The 26,524-nt window shown below is 41.3% G+C and overlaps 1 protein-coding gene across 1 annotated transcript in view; it reads right to left on the bottom strand.

The window, feature by feature from the left end:
• The window catches only part of lrp1bb (low density lipoprotein receptor-related protein 1Bb), a gene marked incomplete at both ends in the record, with an annotated part of 417,763 nt that overhangs the window by 20,644 nt on the left and 370,595 nt on the right, over positions 1 to 26,524 (bottom strand). Inside the window, 11 exons of the mRNA XM_084179294.1 lie at positions 3,916 to 4,050; positions 4,329 to 4,472; positions 4,781 to 4,903; positions 5,175 to 5,297; positions 5,903 to 6,035; positions 7,933 to 8,039; positions 8,853 to 8,985; positions 9,997 to 10,103; positions 17,291 to 17,407; positions 24,810 to 24,929; positions 26,276 to 26,395. Of these exons, the coding sequence (XP_084035420.1) occupies positions 3,916 to 4,050; positions 4,329 to 4,472; positions 4,781 to 4,903; positions 5,175 to 5,297; positions 5,903 to 6,035; positions 7,933 to 8,039; positions 8,853 to 8,985; positions 9,997 to 10,103; positions 17,291 to 17,407; positions 24,810 to 24,929; positions 26,276 to 26,395 (1,362 nt within the window). The remainder of the gene's footprint in view (positions 1 to 3,915; positions 4,051 to 4,328; positions 4,473 to 4,780; positions 4,904 to 5,174; positions 5,298 to 5,902; positions 6,036 to 7,932; positions 8,040 to 8,852; positions 8,986 to 9,996; positions 10,104 to 17,290; positions 17,408 to 24,809; positions 24,930 to 26,275; positions 26,396 to 26,524) is intronic.

The raw sequence follows: 26,524 nt of genomic DNA, 5'->3' as shown, positions 1-26,524 counted from the left end.
CTCCTGCTGCCCAGTCGCCCATGCCGTGTGCCCCCCCCTAAAAATTTCTTGGGGTTGCCTCTCGCCTGTCCGACGTTGACCCGTTTGGCGCCGCTGCTCCTCTCCTGCCTGGGTCTCCCCCTTTATCGCCTTCCGGTACCGGACGGCCTCCTCCTCAGTAATCTGCCCCCAACCGAGGAGGACATCCACAAGAGTCACCTCCTGCGTGTGTTCCTGGACACGCTGCTTGGTCCTGGTATGGTGGGTTTTTCTGTCACGATCGTCGTAGGAGTGAGTAGACCAAGGCGCAGCATTAGTTGCGAACATACTTGCTTTATTTAATTAAAGCATACACACGAAATAACAAAACAATAAACGACTCGTGAAGTCCTCAGTGACAATGACCGAACACGGAACAAAAACCCACAACACCCAAGGGAAAACATACAGTTTAAATATGGCTCCCAATCAGAGACAACCCACAACAGCTGACACTCGTTGCCTCTGATTGGGAGCCACTCTGGCCAACATAGACATAGAACAACTAGACACTCAAAACACAGCACATAAACACACGGAACCTACACACCCTGGCTCAACATATAAAGTCCCCAGAGCCAGAGTGTGACACAGAAGTTTACATACACTCAATTAGTATTTGGTAGCACTGCCTTTAAATTGTTTCACTTGGGTCAAACGTTTCGGGTAGCCTTCCACAAGCTTCCCACAATAAGTTGGGTGAATTTTGGCCCATTCCTCCTGACAGAGCTGGTGTAACTGAGTCAGGTTTGTAGGCCTCCTTGCTCACACGCTTTTTCAGTTCTGCCCACATATTTTCTATAGGATTGAGGTCAGGGCTTGTGATGGCTACTCCAATACCTTGACTTTGTTGTCCTTAAGCCATTTTGCCACAACTTAGGAAGTATGCTTGGGGTCAGAGAGAACAGTCTATGACTAGGGTGGCTGGAGTCTTTGACAATTTTGAGGGCCTTCCTCTGACACCGCCTGGTATAGAGGACCTGGATGGCAGGAAGCTTGGCCCCAGTGATGTACTGGGCCGTACGCACTACCCTCTGTAGTGCCTTGCGGTCGGAGGCCAAGCAATTGCCATACCAGGCGGTGATGCAACCAGTCAGGATGCTCTCAATGGTGCAGCTGTATAATTTTTTGAGGATCTGAGGACCCATGCCGAATCTTTTCAGTCTCCTGAGGGGGAATAGGCTTTGTCGTGCCCTCTTCACAACTGTCTTGGTGTGTTTGGACCATGATAGTTCGTTGGTGATGTGGACACCAAGGAACTTGAAGCTCTCAACCTGTTCCACTACAGCCCCGTTGATGAGAATGGGGGCGTGCTCAGTCCTAATTTTTTTCCTGTAGTCCACAATCATCTCCTTTGTCTTGGTCACGTTGAGGGAGAGGTTGTTATCCTGGCACCACACGGCCAGGTCTCTGACCTCCTCCCTATAGGCTGTCTCATCGTTGTCGGTGATCAGGCCTACCACTGTTGTGTCGTCGGCAAACTTAATGATGGTGTTGGAGTCGTGCATGGCCATGCAGTCATGGGTGAACAGGGAGTACAGGAGGGGACTGAGCACGCACCCCTGATGGGCCCCCGTGTTGAGGATCAGTGTGGCAGATGTGTTGTTACCTACCCTTACCACCTGGGGGCGGCCCGTCAGGAAGTCCAGGATCCAGTTGCAGAGGGAAGTGTTTAGTCCCAGGATCCTTAGCTTAGTGATGAGCTTTGAGGGCACTATGGTGTTGAATGCTGAATGCTGTAGTCAATGCATAGCATTTTCACGTAGGTGTTCCTCTTGTCCAGGTGGGAAAGGGCAGTGTGGAGTGCAATAGAGATTGCATCATCTGTGGATCTGTTGGGGCGGTATGCAAATTGGAGTGGGTCTAGGGTTTCTGGGATAATGGTGTTGATGTGAGCCATGACCAGCCTTTCAAAGCACTTCATGGCTACAGACGTCAGTGCTACGGGTCGGTAGTCATTTAGGCAGGTTCTCTTAGTGTCCTTGGGCACGGGGACTATGGTGGTCTGCTTGAAACATGTTGGTATTACAGACTCAGTCAGGGACATGTTGAAAATGTCAGTGAAGACACTTGCCAGTTGGTCAGCACATGCTCGGAGTACACGTCCTGGTAATCTGTCTGGCCCTGCGGTCTTGTAAATGTTGACCTGTTTAAAAGTCTTAGTCATATCGGCTACGGAGAGCGTGATCACATAGTCATCCGGGAACAGCTGGTGCTCTCATGCATGCTTCAGTGTTGCTTGCCTCGAAGCGAGCATAGAAGTGGTTTAGCTCGTCTGGTAGGCTTGTGTCACTGGGAAGCTCGCGGCTGTGCTTCCCTTTGTAGTCTGTAATAGTTTTCAAGCCCTGCCACATCCGACGAGCGTCAGAGTCGGTGTAGTACGATTGTCCTGTATTGACTCTTTGCCTGTTTGATGGTTCGTCGGAGGGCATAGCGGGATTTCTTATAAGCGTCCGGGTTAGAGTCCCACTCCTTGAAAGCGGCAGCTCTACCCTTTAGCTCAGTGCGGATGTTTCCTGTAATCCATGGCTTCTGGTTGGGGTATGTATAAAATAATATATAAATAATATGCCATTTAGCAGACGCTTTTTATCCAAAGCGACTTACAGTCATGCGTGCATACATTATTTATTTATTTATTTATTTATTTTTTTGTGTATGGGTGGTCCCGGGGATCGAACCCACTACCTTGGCGTTACAAGCGCCGTGCTCTACCAGCTGAGCTACAGAGGACCACACCATGTATGTACGGTCACTGTGGAGACGACATCATCGATGCACTTATTGATGAAGCCACTGACTGATGTGGTGTACTCCTCAATGTTATCTGAAGAATCCCGGAACATGTTCCAGTCTGTGCTAGCAAAACAGTCCTGTAGCTTAGCATTCGCGTCATCTGACCACTTTTTTTATTAACCAAGTCACTGGTGCTTCCTGCTTTAGTTTTTGCTTATAAGCAGGAATCAGGAGGATAGAGTTATTGTCAGATTTGTCAAATGGAGGGCGAGGGAGAGCTTTGTATGCATCTCTGTGTGTGGAGTAAAGGTGATCTAGAGTTTTTTTCCCTCTGGTTGCACATTTAACATGCTGGTAGAAATTAGGTAGAACGGATTTAAGTTTCCCTGCATTAAAGTCCCCGGCCACTAGGAGCGCTGCCTCTGGATGAGCGTTTTCCTGTTGACTTATGGCCTTATACAGCTCATTCAGTGCGATCTTAATGCCAGCATTGGTTTGTGGTGGTAAATAGACGGCTATGAAAAATATAGATGAAAACTCTCTTGGTAAATAGTGTGGTCTACAGCTTATCATAAGATACTCTACCTCAGGCGAGCAAAACCTAGAGACTTCCTTAGTATTTGATTTTGTGCACCAGCCGTTGTTTACAAATATACACAGACCGCCACCCCTTGTCTTACCGGAGTCAGCCGTTCTATCCTGCCGATGTAGCGTATAGCCCGCTAGCTGAATGTTATCCATGTCGTCGTTCAGCCACGACTCGGTGAAACATAAGATATTACAGTTTTTAATGTCCCGTTGGTAGGATAACCGTAATCTTAGGTCATCCAATTTATTTTCCAATGATTGAAGATTGGCTAATAGGATTGATGGGAGCGGCAGATTACTCGCTCGCCGTCGGATCCTTACAAGGCACCCCGACCTACGTCAACAATATCTCCGTCTCTTCCTCATGCGAATGACGGGGATTTGGGCCTTGTCGGGTGTCTGTAGGATATCCCAACCTAAGTGTAAACTTCCAACTTCAACTGTATATTGTTTATCAACCACGGCTACATTATGTACATGATATCTAACCACATTAGTTACATTATAGAATTCCATTATTAGAGTAAACATTCTGTCCAATTGAATAGTGAGGAGAAAGAGGTCATACTGTACCTTCACACTGGCCAGTCTTTAGATTTCTCCTAAAGCCAGATTTGCAATGACATATTGAACTTGTGTTTGTCTGATTGCAAATTGCATCCTCCCCACATGGGTTTGACTTCTTTCCACATACGTCTCCATGGGAAACTACAATTGAAGACAACACTTTGATTGCACATGAAAACACATTCCTAAACATTGTACAAAGACATGTTCCATTGATGTGTGGAAGCCAAGAGAACAACTTTCACCGGACAGAAAAACACACAGCAAATATGTTACTACCATAAATGTTCTGACATCATTTAACCCTTGGATCTAGCAGAAGAGCCCTAGATTATCTCACGCATCCAGTTCCTGCCTAGTGACATTTATTACTTCCATCTAAACAGCAGGATATTGATCAGTGTGACACACACACGCACAGGCCTTGCAGTCCTGCTCGTCCGAGCCCCCGTCCCCACAGTCATTGAAGAGGTCACACTGCAGCTGGGCTGGGATGCAGCGCTGGGTACTGCAGGTGAACTCTGCCTTCCCACACGGCCTGGGTCTGCCAGACACCACCTCTGCTTTGGGACGCACACAGGACACAAACACACGTCAGATAGAAAGACCGCATCGGCAACAGAGAAGGCATTTGCATAAAAGCATGGGTGGTGTTTTGAGATGCCTTTATAAAAATGCTGACAGTAGCCTAGATTTAAAGACTAATGTGGCTTTGAGTTTCTAGGGATATTAAAGGAACTTGACTAAGACACCGTTTCTGCTGTTGTCACACTGATACGATTAGGAATAAAGTTAGATTGGAATATACAACCTCCTTAGTTCAACATTCTTGATGAAGAAAAACGTAATGTTTGAACTGGTGTAAACTCACCACATTCCTCCTCATCCGAGTTATCCCCACAGTCATCCACCTTGTTACACACTTGGTCAGGGCGCAGACACACACGGTCATTTCTGCATCGGTGTGGCCGTGTGGAAGGACAAGGAAGTTTGGCTGGAGGGGAGAAGAAACACACAAGTATTCCAGACAGTCAAATACATTTTAGCTCATTCAACACAGTCCACTCTAATCCATTTAACAAATTATATTGTAGTCCATTCATCAGAGTTTATTCAACTCCTTCATAAAAAGGACATTCATTTTCTTTAAGCAATTCACCAATGAATATCACCTTACATTAAATATGTAAGTAATAGCTAATAAAATATCCATCAAACACCTTTGAGAAAACATCTAAGTGAGAGACGTTGTTATTTCAACCCACCACACATCTCTGTGTCCTCATCTGAGTTGTCTCCACAGTCGTCCTTGCCATCACACACCCATGCGTGAAGCTTGCACAAGGTGTTGTTGCAAATGAACTCATCGGGACGGCAGAAGATGATGCCTGCAATTACAGACTGAAGGTGAGCAGCAGTGCCCGTGGGCTTTCTTTCTTTCACAAGGTCGTCTTTTCCATTTCCTTCAAAACGTCAATCAACAGCATTGTGCTAGAAGTATAGTGTCTGTATGAAAGAACTTTCTTGTTAGCAAAATGACCTTTGCTTGGCCAGAATAGGACTAGTGCTGTACACCTTTCACAACAAACACATGGCTAGAATGGTGGTTGCTACGCTACTAGCCATGTGAGTTCGAACCCCCCACTGATCGTGACATTCATTGCACTGTGAAAACTGCAATTGGCTGCAATTGAATCTACCTAGGCTGAGAAGGAAGAAAATATAATGTGTGTACCATATTGGCAGGCATGTGTTCTCTATTACAGTGTTCCAGTGAACATGCTCAACTCTGTCCACAGTTGCAATTTAATCTTTGTTACATTTCTTGTACAGGTAACATGTCCTACTAGAACTTACACTGGCTGCATACGTTTCAGCTTGTGCCTTCCTCACGGTGTGTGTGTGTGTTTTGTAATCCCTGTCCTACCCTGGCTGCAGTTACAGTTTTCTAGCACATTGGCATGTGAAGTGAGTATGTCCAGCCCTGTCGTACCTTGACTGCAGTTCTCCTCGTCACTATGGTCCACACAGTCAAACATGTCGTCACAGCGCCATCTCCGTGGGATACAGTGGGCGTGGTTCAGACACAGGAACTCGTCTTCCTTGCACTCCTTCACACAGCCCACCTGTCAACATGGAAACACAAAACAGCATCATACAGTATTCGATGTCAAAACACAGTCAAGACTTTACTCACATCCTTGTCTATACTGTTAGGAATTCACCTCACACAGGACACCAAATTATGTAGGGACCATCCTTACAAATGTGACGCGTTTCAGAAAACTAGGCGTATGTCACGGGTCACTACTTCACAGGAGAGCCATTTGAACGTAAATGTTTTTTAAAAAACATGTGAACTTTCATGTGCCTTAATAAAAAACGTCTATGCTATCTGTAAATACGAATAAAATGGTTAAATTACGAGCCTAGTTGGTTTAGCCAAAGAAAAAGACAGCAACCTTCCCGCTAGCCATGATTGGCTGAGATAATAAGTGGGCTGGACAATAAAAATAGTAAAGTAAAGTACATATACCAAAAAAAAACTACTTAAGTAGTACTTGAAAGTATTTTTACTTAAGTACTTTAGACCACTGTATATGGGTAAGATAGTCTAGCTAGCTACATTTTCAGATATTACACGTTCCTAATTTTGACAGAAAGAGCCATTTGCTTGGCTAGCTGGTTGGTTAACTACCTGCAGATTCATGCAGGGTAGTAAAATCATGAGTTGTGATTATGGTTCATTGTTGACCTAGCTACGTCTTAACAAAATACTCCACTATGCAAATAACCATTTCGGGTGCGTTCATAAATTCAGTCTGTTAGCTTGGGTGCTTGACTGCCGTTGTGAGGTCAGAACGTTCGGATCAACCCTACTCATCGGCCAGAGTGTCTGGTGTGCGCTCTGAACGCTCCGAGAGCGACACGTTTTGAATTTACAAATGGACAATCTGACAGCACAGTTGCAGTCACCAATGCTCTGGATAACATAACAGCCTAACCAGCTCTGCTAGGGCGAGTAATGTTCAGTGAGCTGTTCTGTCATTTGTATCTGGAAGTAGCTAGCAAGATAGCTTGGGTGCTTGACTTCTGTTGTCAGGACAGAACGCTCGGATCAACCCTTAAAGAGATGGGTGGGGCTGAAGCTTAAGAGGGTGTGAATGATGCTGATTGGGTGTAGACGAAGAAGGGCTCTCCAGTAGTAGTACCAAAATATTCAAAGGCAATTTTCTCAAAAATGAGTTTACAAGTTTATCAACTTTCAAATCAAAATTACTTTCCCATTGTTCCTCAACTGTAGTGTATGATATACCATTTTGTAGCTCTGAGTCTCTACTTTTATCCAATGTAATAAACACACTTTCAAATTTTGCTACATAATACCGATTTGAGCCGGTCGGTCACAAATAGGACAATGCCTACAGAAATGCTGCATACCGAGGGTGGAAACCACCTACAACACTAGACAAAATAAATGTGATATTTTTTCTTACATTACTCATCTCTGCCATATTAAAAAGGTCCAATGCAGTCATTTTTATCTCAATATCAACTAATTTGTGGTTAACAATTAAATACATTACTGTGATTTTTTTCAATTAAAATGGTCAAAAAGAAACAAAAATGTATTCTTAGAAAAGGGCAATTTCTCAAGCAAGAATTTTGCTAGGACTGTCTGGAAGTGGTCTGAGCTCTTTTTGGCAGATAAGTTTTGAACTCTCTTTCTTATTGGTCTATTAACTAATTTCCTGCCTGATGTCGTCACCAGTCAGGCCAGCACTCCATCCCACTAAAACAGGCTGAAATTTCAGGCGGCCTTTTCAAACTGCTCTTACACAATTTTCACAGTATTATTCCAACCTCATAGTGTGGAAATATATATAAAACACAAGAAAAATCACTTTTTGACTGCACTGGACATTACTTACTGTGACTTTTTCTGTAAATAAACAAAAAAAGGTGCAGTAAGCAAGTATAGATTGATTGCTATAGATGAGTACCAAGCAAAGCCACACCCACCTCATCTGACCCGTCCAGACAGTTGTCCTGTCCATTACATCTCAGACTGGCCAAGACACAGCCTCCACTGGCACACACATACTCATTTAGGGAGCAGGAGGGGAGCACTGGAAACACAAAGATCAGAGACAGAGCTTTATGAGTGCACACACTCCACCAAATAATAATATAACAGCCATCATTCACAGCATGAGTGGGGCAGGTTTGTACGTGTTCTGTACACTTATGAACTCATAAAGAAGGTTGCACGCTCCATGTTAGCCTAGTGTATGCGATAAAAAAAAACACTATAACCCATTATTTATTTCCAAACCAGCAGTGCTGGACATTGGACAGATACTAGGTCTAAATATGATGTCTTCCCTCAAGCTATGGCATGCTGTGTGCTGCCTGCTGTTGAATGAAGTGGTCTGAAACACACCCACACAATCATCACCACCGGGGCTCTGGATGAGGTTACACTGGCTAGCTACTGTACTGTAGTGGCTGCACTGTAGTGGCTGCACATTTTCTGATAGAATGGGAATGAGCCAATATCAACCCACTTACTGTGGGTAAAACACATGGCGTACTGATGCAGTAGCTATTTATTAATTGGTTACAGAATTGGAACAGTATTTAATTACATGTCACATAGAAAGTAGTCTTGGCATTTCTCCTGCTTGTACCTATCGTAAGGGGTAAAGCACCCCCCTCCACACCAACATTTCCTGATCTTACACTAAACCCCATTAAAAAGTCCCCCCCAAAAAAACTTTGTCCTGCATTTTAACCAAAGAATAAAAACTACAACACTCCATGTTACCACAGGAGCTCTGCAGTGGTTTTCAGCTTTTAAACAACTACTTAAATTTCACATTAAAAACGTTTTGGGGAAACGTTCCCTTCTGAACTTCTCTCATCTTTCTCGTATACTGTACCTGTTCCCTGGCAGTTCCTCTCATCCTCTCCTGTCTTGCAGTCTTCTTGGCCGTCACAGAGCCACTTGAGGGAGATGCAGAGGTTATTGAGACACTGGAACTGGTCCTCAGCACACCGAGCCTCACAGCCCTTCTGTAGAGAGATATACAGAACAAGAAGCTCAAATTTACGATAGGCTCAGACTTGACACCATAGATGTTCTTATACAGTAGGAACATCAGGTAATACTTTATTTGAAGTGTACTTACATAAGGACTTCATAGCTCATTCATTACTCATACATAACACATTAATAGACAATGTTAACTCTTTACAGTGAGTGTTCATTGCCAGTTTAGTAGGTTATTGGTAAGAATTGTGTGTGGGGGGGAAGAAAAGTAGTTGTTTACAAGAGAAACCATGCATCGCTGACAAATGTTTACATACTCTGTGAACTAAATATACAGTTTGACCTAAAAAGACAATTGGGACCACACACACAATAATGGATTAACAGAGGTTGCACAGAGGGGATTATTCATATTATATACTGTAATTGCTGTGGGGGTATTTAACAGAGCAATAAATTACAAGGCATAATAAATGGGTAATTCCGTGCCTTTCTCCTTGAATTAGCCATTGCACAATGGAGATTTGAATATTTTCTAACGATAGTCTCATTTTTCATGAATAGCTCACACTTTCAAATAAATTCACATTCCACAAAACAGGTCCACAATTCCCATGCAAGGCTAGTTAATGCAGTATTTTGAGTTAGTGAACCAGTTTGCATAATTATTTACACATTTGCATAAGAACAGAAACATCAAATGTCTCTCTATTAGGACAACGTCAGCCTTAGTAGGTTATTCTCTCATGCGTTCCAATAAAAATTAAAATATTTAACGATTTGAATTTCATAATGCTTTTAAATCAAGCCCGTTGTTGCATTTGCAATTCAATAATCATGCCTTTTAGAAAAAACTAAAACACATTGATGTTTATCCCTCAAAAATAAAGAAATAAGCATAGTGTTAATAAGGGTCATTTCACTCAAATCAGATTATTCAAGAGTGGACAGACACAAGGTTGTGATTCACACAGTTTACAGGCTATAACATGCTATTTAAAGCCTGCTGTTAAATGACAACAGGGATCACTGACCTCGTCTGAATTATCAGGGCAATCATAGTCTCCATCGCAACGGAATCGGGCGGAGATGCAGTCCCCGTTAGCACAGGCAAAGTCCTTGTGGTTACAGGTCAATGGCTCTGAGTCAAGGGGAGAACAAGGACATCACCACACTTGAAATAGAAATGAAGTAGGAGCCGGCCCCTCAAACATTATACGCTCCACCACATACCAATAATTTGAATTGTTAAAACAATGTTACCCGGATCTTCATCATTTCCTACAAGGCTCTAGCATTCCCTAGCAAGTGATGTCTATTATAGACTATTTACAGTTATAGACTAGGCTATATACACTTGAAATAGTTCTGAAAAAGCAACCAACCTCTAAGAAAACACACACACAGGCCTTTATAAGAGGTGTCGTAAGAGAAGGGAATCCCCTAGACCCCATTTACAGGAGATATATCTTTAGCATTGCATGCTAATCATCTAGCAGTAGACTGTATTTATATTTATTAGGGATCCCCATTAGCTGCTGCCAAGGCAGCTACTCTTCCTGGTGTCCAAACATATTAAAGCACTTACATTACATATAAAACAAAATATAAAAACAGTACATCATATGACATTATTACACCACTACATATTTACAATACAAAATGTTTAATACCACCATACAACAATATCACAGTCCCCATAAGGTGTATTTTTTACCTGTAAAAAAAAAAAATCTGATTCTACTGCTTTCATCAGTTACCTGATGTGGAATAGAGTTCCATGTAGTCATGGCTCTATGTAGTACTGTGCGCCTCCCATAGTCTGTTCTGGACTTGGGGACTGTGAGGAGACCTCTGGTGGCATGTCTTGTGGGGTATGCCTTGTTGATAGTGTTGTTAAGAAGGCAGAGCAGCGCTTTATTATGGACAGACTTCTCCCCATCTTAGCTACTATTGTATCAATGTGTTTTGACCATGACAGTTTACAATCTAAGGTTACTCCAAGCAGTTTAGTCACCTCAACTTGCTAAATTTCCACATTATTCATTACGAGTAGTAGTTGAGGTTTAGTGAATGATTTGTCCCAAATACAATGCTTTTAGTTTTGGAAATATTTAGGACTAACTTATTCCTTGCTACCCATTCTGAAACTAACTGCAGCTCCTTGTTAAGTGTTGCAGTCATTTCAGTTGCTGTAGTAGCTGACGTGTATAGTGTTGAGTCATCCGCATACATAGACACACTGGCTTTACTCAAAGCCAGTGGCATGTCATTAGTAAAGATTGAAAAAAGTAAGGGGCCTAAACAGTTACCCTGGGGAATTCCTGATTCTACCTGGATTATGTTTGAGAGGCTTCTATTAAAAGAACACCCTCTGTGTTCTGTTAGACAAGTAACTCTTTATCCACATTATAGCAAGGTGTGTAAAGCCATAACACATACGTTTTTCCAGCAGCAGACTATGATTGATAATTTCAAAAGCTGCACTGAAGTCTAACAAGACAGCCCCCACAATCATTGTATCAATTTCTCTCAGCCAATCAGTCATTTGTGTAAGTGCTGTGCTTGTTGAGGGTCCTTCCCAACAAGCGTGCTGAAAGTCTGTTGTCAATTTGTTTACTGTGAAATAGCATTGTATCAGGTCAAACACAATTATTTCCAGAAGTTTACTAAGGGTTGGTAACAGGCTGATTTGTGTGCTATTTGAGTCAGTAAAGGGGGCTTTACTATTCTTGTGTAGCGTAATGACTTTAGCTTCCCTCCAGGCCTGATGGCACACACTTTCTAGTAGGCTTAAATTGAAGATGTGGCAAATAGGAGTGGCAATATTGTCCACTATTATCCTCAGTAATTTTCCATCCAGATTGTCAGACCCCGGTGGCTTGTCATTGTTGATAGACAATCATTTGTTCACCTCTTCCACACTTACTTTATGGAATTCAAAAGTACAATTCTTGTCTTCCATAATTTGGTCAGATATACTTGGATGTGTAGTGTTTTATTTTTTTATTTAACATTTATTTAACCAGGTAAGCCAGTTAAGAACAAGTTCTCATTTACAACTGCTACCTGGCCAAGATAAAGCAAAGCAGTGCGGAAAAAACAACAGAGTTACATATGGAATAAACAAAACGTACAGTCAATAACACAATAGAAAATCTATATACAGTGTGCGCAAATGTAAGTTATGGAGGTAAGGCAATAAATAGGCCATAGCGCAAAATAATTACAATTATAATTTAGTATTAACACTGGAGTGATAGATGTGCAGAAGATGTGCAAATAGAGATACTGGGGTGCAAATTAGCAAAATAAATAACAATGTAAATAACAATATGGGGATGAGGTAGTTGGGTGGGCTAATTACAGATGGGCTGTGTACAGGTGCAGTGATCGGTAAGCTGCTCTGACAACTGATGCTTAAAGATAGTGAGGGAGATAAGTGTCTCCAGCTTCAGAGATTTTTGCAGTTCGTTCCAGTCATTTGCAGCAGAGAACTGGAAGGAATGGCGACCAAAGGAGGTGTTGGCTTTGGGGATGACCAGTGAGATATACACAGTATACACAGTGTCAGTGTTTGTTGCTGGCATGTCATACCTAAGTTTGCTTATCTTGCCAATGAAAAAGTCATTCAAGTAGTTGGCAATATCAGTGGGGTTTGTGAGGAATGAGCTATCTGATTCAATGAACGATGGAGCCGAGTTTGCCTTTTTTCCCAAAATGTCATTTAAGATGCTCCAAAGCTTTTCACCGTCATTCTTTGTCATTTATCTTCGTTTCATAGTGTAGTTTCTTCTTTTTATTTAGTCACGATTTCTTAATTTGCAGTACATTTGCCAATCAGTTGGGCTGTCAGACTTATTTGCCATACCTTTTGCCTCATTCCCTCAACCATACAATTTTTCAATTCCTGATCAATCCAAGAGGATTTAACAGTTTTTACAGTCATTTTCTTAATGGGTGCGTGCTTCCTAGTAACTGGAATAAGCAATTTCATAAATGTGTCAAGTGCAGTGTCTGGTTGCTCCTCATTACACACCACAGACCAGCAAATATTATTTACATCATCAACATATGAATCACTACAAAACTTATTGTATGACCGCTTATACACTATATTAGGCCCAGTCTTTGGAACTTTGGTTTTCCTAGATATGACTACTATATTGTGATCACTTCATCCTATGGATTTGGATACTGCTTTAAAGCAAATTTCTGCAGCATTAGTAAAGATGTGATCAATACATTATTTCATTCCTGTGTTGTTTGTAAATACCCTGGTAGGTTGACTGACAACCTGAACCAGGTTGCATGCACTGGTAACAGTTTGACGTTTTTTCTTGAGAGGGCAGCTTGATGAGAGCCAGTCAATATTTAAAAATCACCCAGAAAATATACTTCTCTGTTGATTTCACATACATTATCAAGCATTTCACACATATTATCCAGATACTGACTGTTAGCGCTTGGTCTATAGCCGCTTCCCACAAGAATGGGCTTTAGGTGAGGCAGATGAACCTGTAGACATATTATTTCACCATTATTTAACATGAGATTGTCTCTAATCTTTACAGGAATGTGGTTCTGAATATAGACCGCAACACCGCCCCCGTTGGCATTTGTCTTTTCGGTAGATGTTATAACCATGTATTGATACCACTGTATCATCAAAGGATGTGAGTTTCAGAGATAGTCAATATGAATGTAATCTTTTACAAGCAAGTTATTGACTTCATGGACCTTGTTTCTCCGGCTGCATATGTTAATATGGGCTATTTTTAGCACTTTTCTGGGTTGCTTGATTGTTTTTATTCCTTTACTGGAAAGCTGATCAGAAATAGACTTGCTCATGTTATTTATATTGGAGCTGATAGTGCAGGGTGCCCTGCACACAGTGGTCTTCCTACTAGGGCACACCGCCTCAGTGCTAACAGTGTAACTCTAGTTCATAGGCTCATGATTACTGCATACAATAGCTGTAGGATCAACAGAGGTATTCAGGGCAATTAGGGGGACATAAATTAAGATACTTACATTGTGTCTGCCAACGCCCCTAGGATATTGTACATTTGATGCAGCATTATGACGACTCATTGTCACAATGGTAGGGATTAACTGAGCTGGTCTTGGGTCATTGATAAATCATTGTTTCAACGCAGCCTTGAAACACGTGGACAGGAGCCAAGATGATTTGGATGGACTCAGTCATTCCTGTAGAGTATCTTCAGTTTCCAGAAGGTGTCAAAGTTATCTATAAAAGTGATTCCAGCAGAGCTACAGTAATCTTTTAGCCAGATGTGTAATGCCAGTATCCTGCTGAATCTTTCACACCCACGGCCCAACGATGGTACTGGACCTGAAATGATTGGCTGTTTTTTTTCTTTTAATGTTAAAATCAGTTCTTTAAAATCCATTTTTCAGATGTTCTGAGCTAGCCCTCCTGATGTCGTTTGACCCCACATGTACTACAACAGCGTCAGCTCCCAGCATCTGTCGTAGAACAGTCAGAAGCAGCCTTGTGATGTCCTGTACTGGCTTGTCGGAGACGTTTGTTGGACTTGATAGTTGGCATGCCAGTGGCTTTCAAGATGTTAATACATTTATAGCTATAGTGACAGCTTAGGGGGACATTATACTCCTGAGCCCTACTACCTGGCAACCTCCACTCTGCACATTAAGGTACACTGTATGTCTAGGTCTCTGAGGACAACATTATGCCATATTTAAGCATCATCAAATTCCAGTGCTGAGGTCCTCCCCTCATCCCCTTGTTATCATGGACTGTTAACTGACTGTAGGGAGTGAAGGTAGTTGTGTTTATGAGCTGATCTGTTATCATGGACTGTTAACGGACTATAGGGAGTGTTATGAGCTGCAGTTAGAGGAAAGGTCCCAGCAGAGCCTGCAGTCTGCAGTAGATTGTAATTCGCAGCCTCTCTCTGCTAGCCTAGCTGGCGCACCTGCTTAATTCTTTACCATCCAACACTTGACTGGACTTTATTTGCATTTTAAGTGACATCAATAGGTAAGGGGAATAAGCATATAATAAATCAAATGAACGATGCATACTCAGCATAAAACGCAAATACACACATGGACGCTCGCACACGTACATAGAGCAGAGATGAGATATGGACTACCTGGGTTGACAAAGACCTTTCATAACAAACTTTATTCCAGAAGTTGGTGATGAATATGTAAACAAAAAAGTGAGCTTGGGAAAATTACAGAGGAGAGATGGTATCAAAGCTGAGGATTCTGGAGCTCTGAATTTCTTTCAGATCCAACGAGGTTGGAGAGGGAACATGCTCAGAGGGCATAGCCAAGTTATAAACAGCTAGGTATAGCGCTCCACTGAGCTGCCAGCTGCCTAACTTTGATTGTGGGAACACTTTACAAAGTTTAGCAGAGGAATGGTACAGTGTACAAAGACACAAAGCAAGAGGGAAAAAACAGAGTCACACAGTTCATCCTCAAACAGTCCCAAAATACTAACTGAACTGCGCAAGTGCATAAGCAGGGTACATACACATGACTTCTCCATTACTTTTAACCATATTTCCATGACCAACAATTGGTGGCGTCTATCTACGTATACAAAAGTAAGCGTAATGTGGTATCGACACTGGGAGGCTGCTCTCTGATCCCATGTACCATCTCCTGTCGTTGTGCAAGGCACTTAACCCCCCACAAAGTAGAACACCTGTTAGGTAACTGTACAAAACTTGTGGTCAACTCTCAGTCTCGAGAGCTACTGGGTGTGCAGGCTTTTGATGAAGCCCTGCTCAAACACATCAGAGCCAGTTTATCAAGGTCGGTTGAGCAGCTAATTTCTAAAATGTGGTTTGTTAGAGGAGGACTGGAATAAAAGCCTGTACACCCATTATCTCTCCTGGATGATGGGTGACCACCCTTGATGTACTGTATAACATTGCAACCAAATACTTAAGCCTTTTGAAATAATTAGCTCATTATCAAAAGATCAAATGGCTTTGATAGACCACAAATATTTTTATTCAGCTAAAGCGAGCCCACAAATCTTCTTCAGGAAATGTACCTTTTCTAGTTTAGTCATATTTATCTTAGCTAGCTACCTTATAAGTGTTTACTTTGCAGGCTGACTAGCATCTATTGAGTTGCAATGTCCCATACATTGGATGTCCGAATCAACTGGAAGTATCTACAAAATAAGTGTTGAAGACACATAATCCAAAAGAGAGGCTACATCGAATATTTTCTCCTAAAATTACTGTTCGCGATTCACAAACTGATTCACAGCGTTTGAACTGATTCCAACTAATACAATGGTGAAGTGAATTGTTCGTTTCGTCAAAAAGAATTGTTTAAATGAATCATTTGAATAATTCAAAAAAGTAAATAAACTTTGTATGGCCTTATTCGCGAGTGTCGGTGGAAAGTTTTTTGGGACAACAAAAACAATACATGCTAACAATAGCTTTTTAACTAGAGGGTACAATATATGTTTTGAATTGGCTACCTAGTTATTAGTCTGTTCTCTATCATATTGTATAGGCTATGCCTACCTGCTGCTGCAATGTCCAACCGTCTCTCTGTCCTTCAGCAACCATCCACTTGTCTCGCACACATGCAGGTGATGCGCGCAAACAAAGGCGCGCTAAAGTGTCATTCAGATCCTGGCTGATATGTTGATTTTTATTTGATTGATAAAATAAATAAACTATGGCTAAATAAATTACATTAATAGAAATTATCAAATGAATTTTCATAACTTTTACAACATTTTGGGGATTTTATCATTTTCTAAAACCTTTCCAGGCCTGGAAATCCCAATTTTAAAACCATTACTTTTCAAGGATTTTCATGACAATACGAACCCTGGTAGGCATGTACGACGTCAAGTGCATATATGTGACTCCTGTGAAATACTTCACAGGAGAGCCATTTGAACGTAAACATGTTTTAATTTTTTGGCAGAAATGCCTTCTGGAACATGTGAACTTTCATGTGCCTTATTAAAAAACGTGTATGCCATCTGTAAATACGAATACAATTGTTACAATTACGAGCCTAGTTCGTTTAGCCATGGAAAAAGACAGCAACCTTCCCGCTAGCCATGATCGGCTGAGATAATGAGTGGACATGCCGAGAGTTCGGATTGGTCCTCTATATAGCACGCTTCTGTCTATAACATGAGCTGGTCAGTATGTGTAGGTAATCCATTCTAACGCTGCTTTTTTGAAAGACACAATTTAAAATTTTGCTACATAAGACCGAATCGAGCCGGTCGGTCACATATAAGTTAGGAGGGAGCTAAGAGAGTAGAGCAGCAGAGATAGGCGTACTCACTGCAGTTCTGCTCATCTGAATTGTCTCCACAGTCGTTCTGGCTGTCACACCTCCAGTGGTCTGGAATGCAGTTGTTATTCTCACAGCGGAATTCATGAGGTCCGCAGGTCTTTTCATCTTTTTTACATCAGGAAACAAACAAACAGACAGACAGATGCAAATGTCTTCAAAGAGCATGAATATTAATGGTGGAGCTATCATATTTCTATGTGTAATCATAATTTCCTTAGGGTTTCCTCGTAGTGCAAGGCTGATACCAAGTTCAAAACATCCCTCGTACTCGAGAGACGCTTAACACAGTAATATGAAATACCTGACTGTGCTGCCAATGGCTTAGATCTCCTAACAGAATCTATGACAACTTTGCAATATTAAACACTTTCTTATAACCCCAAAAAATATCTGCAAAAAAATAAGATTGGTGATAGAGATGGTGTTACCTCCGCTCCCCGTGAGATTGTTAAGGCAGAGACTAAAATAAGGGTGAGGTAATATTTGATTATGTCATCCAATAGCTCATTGCCTTTAATTGCCTAAATGTTTTGCTATGTTATAGATACACATTTCATTTATTCATCTCAAAAGTTTGATTCAGAGGATTCTGTTTCCTAAAACAAAAGGAGAACAAAAAAACCTTTCAAACGTAAAAAAATATGTATATCTAAATTCCACGTAATGGCTTTCAAAGTCAGTCACGTCTCTTTTATAATCTACATTCATACATAAGTAGCTAAGGCATATGACCAGAGTATAACAGTACTCACGTAGAGGGTGTGGTATCAGAAGGAGATGGTAACAGGTGTGGCAGGATGCTGTCAAAGTCTTTATATTATGATATATGCCTAGAGTATACAAAGCTGTCATCAAGGCAAAGGGTGGCTATTTGAAGAATCTCAAATATATTTTGATTTGTTTAACACTTTTTTGGTTACTACATGATTCCATATGTGTTATTTCAAAGTTTGTCTACACTACTATTGTACAATGTAATTTTTTATAGTAAAAATAAAGAAAAACCCTTGAATGAGTAGGTGTCCAAACTTTTGACTAGCACCATACATACAGTGAGGGAAAAAAGTATTTGATCCCCTTCTGATTTTGTACGTTTGCCCACTGACACAGAAATGATCAGTCTATAATTTTAATGGTAGGTTTATTTGAACAGTGAGAGACAGAATAACAACAAAAAAATCCAGAAAAGCGCATGTCAAAAATGTTGTACATTGATTTGCATTTTAATTAGGGAAATAAGTATTTGACCCCCTCTCAATCAGAAAGATTTATGGCTCCCAGGTGTCTTTTATACAGGTAACAAGCTGAGATTAAGAGTCTGCTCCCAAAGGGAGTGCTCCTAATTTCAGTTTGTTACCTGTATAAAAGAGATCTGTCCACAGAAGCAATCAATCAGATTCCAAACTCTCCACCATGGCCAAGACCAAAGAGCTCTCCAAGGATGTCAGGGACAAGATTGTAGACCTACACAAGGCTGGAATGGGCTACAAGAAAATCGCCAAGCAGCTTGGTGAGAAGGTGACAACAGTTAGTGTGATTATTCGCAAATGGAAGAAACACAAAATATCTGTCAATCTTCCTTGGCCTGGGGCTCCATGCAAGATCTCACCTCGAGTTGCAATGATCATGAGAACAGTGAGGAATCAGCCCAGAACTACACGGGAGGATCTTGTCAATGATCTTAAGGCAGCTGGGACCATAGTCACCAAGCAAACAATTGGTAACACACTGGCGCCGTGAAGGACTGAAATCCTGCAGCGCCCGCAAGGTCCGCCTGCTCAAGAAAGCACATATACAGGCCTGTCTGAAGTTTGCCAATGAACATCTGAATGATTCAGAGGAGAACTGGGTGAAAGTGTTGTGGTCAGATGAGACCAAAATCGAGCTCTTTGGCATCAACTCAACTCGCCGTGTTTGGAGGAGGAGGAATGCTGCCTATAACCCCAAGAACACCATCCCCACTGTCAAACATGGAGGTGGAAACATTATGCTTTGGTGGTGTTCTTGGGGTTACACGGCCAAGGCAACAAAGGAGTGGCTCAAGAAGAAGCACATTAAGGTCCTGGAGTGGCCTAGCCAGTCTCCAGACCTTAATCCAACAGAAAATCTGTGGAGGGAGCTGAAGGTTCGAGTTGCCAAACGTCAGGCTCGAAAACGTAATAACTTAGAGAAGATCTGCAAAGAAGAGTGGGCCAAAATCCCTCCTGAGATGTGTGCTAAGCAGTTGGCCAACTACAAGAAACGTCTGACCTCTGTGATTGCCAACAAGGGTTTTGCCACCAAGTTGCCACTAGTCATGTTTTGCAGAGGGGTCAAATACTTATTTCCCTCATTAAAATGCAAATCAATTCATAACATTTTTAACATGCGTTTTTCTGGATTTTTTTGTTGTTATTCTGTCTCTCACTGTTCAAATAAACCTACCATTAAAATTATAGACTAATCATGTCTTTGTCAGTGGGCAAACGTACAAAATCAGCAGGGGATCAAATACTTTTTCCCCTCACTGTACATACATACATACATACAGTGGCTTGCGAAAGTATTCACCCCCTTGGCATTTTTCCTTACAACCTGGAATTAAAATGGATTTTGGGGGGTTTGTATCATTTGATTTACACACATGCCTACCACTTTGAAGATGCAAAATATTTGTTATTGTGAAACAAACAAGAAATAAGACAAAAAAACAGAAAACTTGAGCATACATAACTATTCACCCCCACAAAGTCAATACTTTGTAGAGCCAAGTCTCTTGGGGTATGTCTCGATAAGCTTGGCACATCTAGCCATTGGGATTTTTGCCCATTCTTCAAGGCAAAACTGCTCCAGCTCCTTCAAGTTGGATGGGTTCCACTGGTGTACAGCAATCTAAGTCATACCGCAGATTCTCAATTGGATTGAGGTCTGGGCTTTGACTAGGCCATTCCAAGACATTTACATGTTTCCCCTTAAACCACTCGAGTGTTGCTTTAGCAGTATGATTAGGGTCATTGTCCTGCTGTAAGGTGAACCTCCATCCCAGTCTCAAATCTCTGGAAGACAAACAGGTTTCCCTCAAGAATTTCCCTGTATTTAGCGCCATCCATCATTCCTTCAATTCTGACCAGTTTCCCAGTCCCTGCCGATGAAAAACATCCACACAGCATGATGCTGCCACCACCATGCTTCACTGTGGGGATGGTGTTCTCGGGGTGATGAGAGGTGTTGGGTTTGCGTCAGACATAGCGTTTTCCTTGATGGCCAAAAAGCTCAATTTTAGTCTCATCTGACCAGAGTACCTTCTTCCATATGTTTGGGGAGTCTCCCACATGCCTTTTGGCAAACACCAAACGTGTTTGCTTATTTTTTCTTTAAAGCAATGGCTTTTTTCTGGCCACTCTTCCGTAAAGCCCAGCTCTGTGGAGTGTACAGCTTAAAGTGGTCCTATGGATACATACACCAATCTCCGCTGTGGAGCTTTGCAGCTCCTTCAGGGTTACCTTTGTTCTCTTTGTTGCCTCTCTGATTAATGCCCTCCTTGCCTGGTCCGTGAGCTTTGGTGGGCGGCCCTCTCTTGGCAGGTTTGTTGTGGTGCCATATTCTTTCCATTTTTAATAATGGATTTATTGGTGCTCCTTGGGATGTTCAAAGTTGCTGATATTTTTTTATAACCCAACCCTGATCTGTACTTCTCCACAACTTTGTCCCTGACCTGTTTGGAGAACTCCTTGGTCTTCATTGTGCTACTTGCTTGGTGGTGCCCCTTGCTTAGTGGTGTTGCAGACTCTGGGGCCTTTCAGAACAGGTGTATATATACACTGAGATCATGTGACACTTATATTGCACACAGGTGGACTTTATTTACCTTATTATGTGACTTCTGAAGGTAATTGGTTGCACCAGATCTTATTTAGGGGATTCATAGCAAAGGGGGTGAATACATACTGTATGCACGCACCACTTTTCCGCTATTTATCTTTTAGAATTTTTTGAAATAAGTTATTTTTTTTATTTCACTTCACCAATTTGGACTATTTTGTTTATGTCCATTACATGAAATCCAAATGAAAATCCATTTAAATTATGGGTTGTAATGCAACAAAATAGGACAAACACCAAGGGGGTGAATACTTTTGCAAGGCACTGTACATACATTCATATAGTATTATTATTATTTAAAAATAAATTATTTCAGTTATTTCAGTTATTTCATACTCCAATTGGTGCCCAGCCCACATTATAAGATATTATTTATTAGTTGCTGTTCCAATGTGACAACAGGGGCAGGAGGGGAGAGCACACACATGGCGGGAACTCATTAAGAACCAGCCACTAACAAGATCTAAAGGAAATACTGACACAGCACTATAGATGATATATAAGAACATCTACTTTATATCTTAGCTCATTAGAGCTTCACTATTACAACCAACAGTCAGTTCAAAGATATAAGAATCTTTGAAAATGAAAATTAAATTGTATTAAAAAAGCATAATATTCTCCATATTGTCAATGTTTGACTATTTTGAGTACTGGCACGTGGTATACCTACAACTAAGTTCTCTTTTTTTTTGCAGCACCTTTTCAACTTTGGCATCAGATTGATTTATATCTGAGTGTACTGAAATATCTTGTAAAAAATGCCACCAGATAAAGAGTAACAGAAACTCAGAAGCAGAGATAACAATCACAGGGAAATCAATGTAAGGAGGGGGCTGCAGGGAAGTGACATGCCATTATAAAAAATCCTGATGATAGCTTTTTCAGATGTCACTCAAATGATAATTTCTGCTGAGATTGGCATGCTGATAACACCCACCACACACACCAGGGTTTAATTAATTAAAAACCGATAAATACAATTGTAGCCGGCCAAATTGTCCGTGGCAGCATATCATACATCCCGATTTTGTGCTTCAGCACCATTCTCTCATTCCTTGCGCGCTGCCTTATGCGCCTGATGCTGAGGAGAGAGAGAGCGAGAGAGGAGCCTTGGGATACTGTTGATTGCGAAGATGGAGGCCTTTTTCATTGAAGTAAAATGAATGTTCGAGAGTATGCCTATAGTGAAAAGCCTACCAGGGGAATGTCCTCCATATGGGCAAGTTTTAATATTTTAGTGGACAAATATGGGAAGAACGTTGGCGCGGCCAAATGCAGGCTACTGTGCAACTCGCTATTTTGGAACAGTTTTTTTTCTCCTCTCGTATTTATAAACATTTGTTTTATCATCACTGTATATAATTGTTATTACTGTAGGCATATTTATTAATCTAAACCAGTTCTTTAAATATGCAAAACATGTTTTGGTTAACTCAGACATTTTCGTTGACTAAATTAAGTTCGATCTGTCTTTTTAATTGTGTGCTCCATATTTAGTTTAAGATACAGTAGGTTATAAGTAGGCCTGTTGTAAAATACTGTACATATCATTAGCCTATTGCTGTACATTTGTTGGGTACAGTAGGCACTAGCCTTTCTTGGTAATTTCTGCAATACAGCCTGTTCAAAACGTTTGTGAAGGTTTAAACCAGTTAGCAAGTGTTTTGTTTAATTCTGAACCATTTTCTTTGGCCTAATTAAGTTCCAACTGTAATGTTGTGTTAGCTGTAATATAATATCCTGCTCGTATTTTCTCTAAGAAATGGCTTAACTTACTTTTGATATTAGCCTAATAAAGTGTGAAGGTTTGGTGTTGTGTGGCTATTAGCCCATTATATTGCAGGCCTATGACATGAAGGCATTGTGCACCGGTGCTCCAACTGACTTCGACAGATGAACTTGGTGAGGAAGAACGTTTGAGGCCTAACAGAGCTACTCCTATAATATTACAATAAAATATTCTGATTGAAAATGAATGAATAAGCCTCCTTCTGTACACCTATATCTGTATAGCAGAGACAGTAGGCTAGCCTATCTGACAAGGATACTGAAATACACGCCGGTGTCATAACATGCCGTCGGTCATATCTCTATCTCTCTGGGGCTAGGCCTAAGCTTCTCACTCATTCTCTCACACACACACAGTGGACGCCTAAGCCTATAGGCCTATGCATGCAATGCCCTGATGCATTAAGTGCTGAAAACTCCAACAGCTGAACCGTGAGGTGGACAATTATTATTTTAGGAAAGTAAAAACCAATAAAACAATAGGCTATAAAGTTTTGTAATGCTACACATCGAAACACAAGCAATAGTGTTTCTGTCATTTGTTCTAGGCTATTTTTAAGGACACGGTAATGTCCCTCGTTTTTTGGTGGCGCTGGCTGCATGGGTTGATGCCCTAATGGGTTACGCACCCAGTGCATATGGATGAGCGGTAAAATTGTTAAATAAAAATCCACTAACTTTTCTTAACGGGGAAACTAAACGACACACACACACCATTGAAGATAATGTTATTTTCTCAAATTGACCAATTGATTCAATTGGTTCAGCCAAATAACAAAGACAGACAAGGTTGGTTTGGAAGCTGTTGGAGGCCTTTATTATCCGTCCCCATTAAATGATAGGCCATTTTAAACAGTGAACGGCTATCCTAGATTGGTAAAGGCTCATGAGAGGTAAATTGTTTCATACATGTATGAACTAGATGTGCAAGGGATGAAAAACACTGACATCCACACAGGTAAAGGGAACTGGTAATGGAAGTATGTTTTTCTCTCCAGGACAATGGTTTAGGACTATGATTTCACTATCCTATTCTAATTATCCTCTATATCGCACTCAATTGTTAACTGAACAGCATTTAAGAAACCTTAATTAAAATGTCACAACTTCTAAAAGAGATCTCTTTAGTTAGTGGCAATTATTAGCTTACAGCTTGTTTTGAACTTCAGAAGTGTTAGTATCGAACAAAACAACCAATACTTTGAGTGAAGAAACAATTGATCTTGAGCTGATCGATTTTCCCAAAGATTATGGCAGCCTATCTATCCACTCAAATAACCATTGGACTGAGATGAAGAGGAAAACATCCTTAAAAGATAGAAAGTGTTCTAACACTGCACAAAGGCCCAAGAAGGCTATTCATGTGGAACCTTGTTCTCTCTCTTCTAGATCAGAGCAGAGCAGAGCTAAAAATCATTTAAAGCCTAATCCAGAGGAAGAAGTCGACTTCAAAGTAGAACACAGCTCAGTGACTTCCTAGATTCACAGTTTCAAGTCATGACCGGTGGTAGAGATGGTTGTAGGAGGTTGGAAAGTATCTCTACCACTGAAAATACCCTGAAAATAATACTCTTTGTTGGGGTCAAAGCACTCAAGAAGAAGGTGCCATAATGCACTAACTATCCAATATGATGTCTGCTGTTTTGGTGCCATATACACTACTGAAAAGTCTGACATCCAGTGCTGATAAACTACCAGTAGACAATCTTTATGGCTGCTTCAACTCAATCAGTACAGAGCAGATTAGAATGAACCCATGCGTACAATTAATTCATTTCCTAATCACAATTTCAACCGAGGAGCAATAAAACTATAGGACTGGTTTGATTTATGATTTGAAAGCTTCCCCACTCACCACAATTAGCCTCGTCTGACCCGTCCGTGCAGTCTGGGTCCTCATCACACACCCACAGCTTGGAGATGCAGTGCATGGAGGCCTTACACTGGAACTGATCCGGGGAACAGGTGCTCTCCGCTGTGGAGAGGAGGGGGTCCAGGTTTACACCAGGTCAAATCAAATCAAATTTTATTTGTCACATGCGCCGAATACAACTGATGTAGACTTTACCGTGAAATGCTTGCGGGGAAGGGAGAGAGCGATAGGGGAAGGGAGAGCGTGATAGAGAGAGATAAGGGAGAGAGAGAGAGAGATAAGGGAGATGGAGAAAGGAAAGACATTTAGGAGTAAGAGGCGAGCAAACAGCCCTAAAGCCTTGAACACATGGATAATTTACAGAGGCAGGAACAGAGAGAAAACATGCTGTGTTAATAACATGTATTACTATACCTTACAGATGCCTCTGATTTAGAAATAACTGACTTGCAAACAGGTTAACACAATAAACAGCTCAACCCAAATTGCAGCTATCTAGAAACATCCAAGTCAGTTTAAAACACTGTTAACCATCCATGTCAATTCACCAGTTAGCGAAACCGTGGTATAGTATCACTGCATACCAAAAGCAGCAGTAGTTGTCTTCTGTTCCTTTCTTAACCTTCCCATTGTTACACGACAGCACCATTATCTGTTGATTGGCACCACCAGATATTGGTGGCACCTTAATTGGGGAGCACGGGCTCATGGTAATGGCTGGAGTGGAATGGTATCAAATACATCAAACACATGGTTTCCACTCTGTTCCAGACATTATTATGAGCTGTGCTCCCCTCAGCAGCATCCTGGGATTGGCACAGTATTCCTGATAAGATCTACCACATTTACATATGTACATCTACAGTCTGATTAAGAGTGAGAATGCCTATGACTCCTACAGTGTATTGGGATGGCTGAAGTAATTATATACCTCTCCTTAATCAAGGCTTATACTGACTTTCACTCCATAGTGACTCTCACTCCATCTTGAAATCACAGGCAAGCAAAACAAATGTAGCAACCCACATACATTTTGTCAGAGGTATAACCTTACTGTTGATAGCTAGAGTTACCATCAAATAATATAAATATCTATCGCATTCTAATTCAATGATAGCTAATCCTCTCACACAGGGAAAGGGCTGAACAAGCATGCCTTTGGAATACCTAATCACTATCTGACTCCCTATTATTTAAGTCAACACGTAAGGGTAGGCTGTCTGAGCTTCACTATAAATTCACTGGTAAAGACCTTTAGGATTATTTGTCTCAACCTGTCAGATACCACTTTTACACCTTCAAATAATACGTTCCAGCTCACTCTTTGTTGAACTGCTGGCAAACAAATATCAAACAGAAAATAATCCTATAGAAAAAGTATAGCCTAAGTAAAAAAAAAGTAATCCTAAAGATTGTCCTTTAGAAGTCATTTAGAAGGTTCTTCTTACGACAGTCTGTCTCATCCTCTCCGTCGCCACAGTCATCCTGTCCGTTGCAGCGGAGGTTTAGAGGGATACACTTCTGTTTCCGGGTGCATTTGAACTGCCCTGACAGGCAGATGTACGTCTCTGAAAGATAAAATAGAGGAGAAGAGGTAGAACCAGTGGTGAAAATCATCCTTCAAAGAAAACATGTAGGACAAAAGGCTGCATCACCTTAATGTAAAGTGAAGTTGTTGACTTAGCAAACAACAACCT

Source organism: Coregonus lavaretus, assembly GCF_964263955.1.
Source record: "Coregonus lavaretus genome assembly, chromosome: 16".
NCBI classification, from domain to species: Eukaryota; Metazoa; Chordata; class Actinopteri; order Salmoniformes; family Salmonidae; genus Coregonus; species Coregonus lavaretus.
Note: the sequence above shows the minus strand (reverse complement) of the source record. Positions and strands in the feature narration are given on the sequence as shown.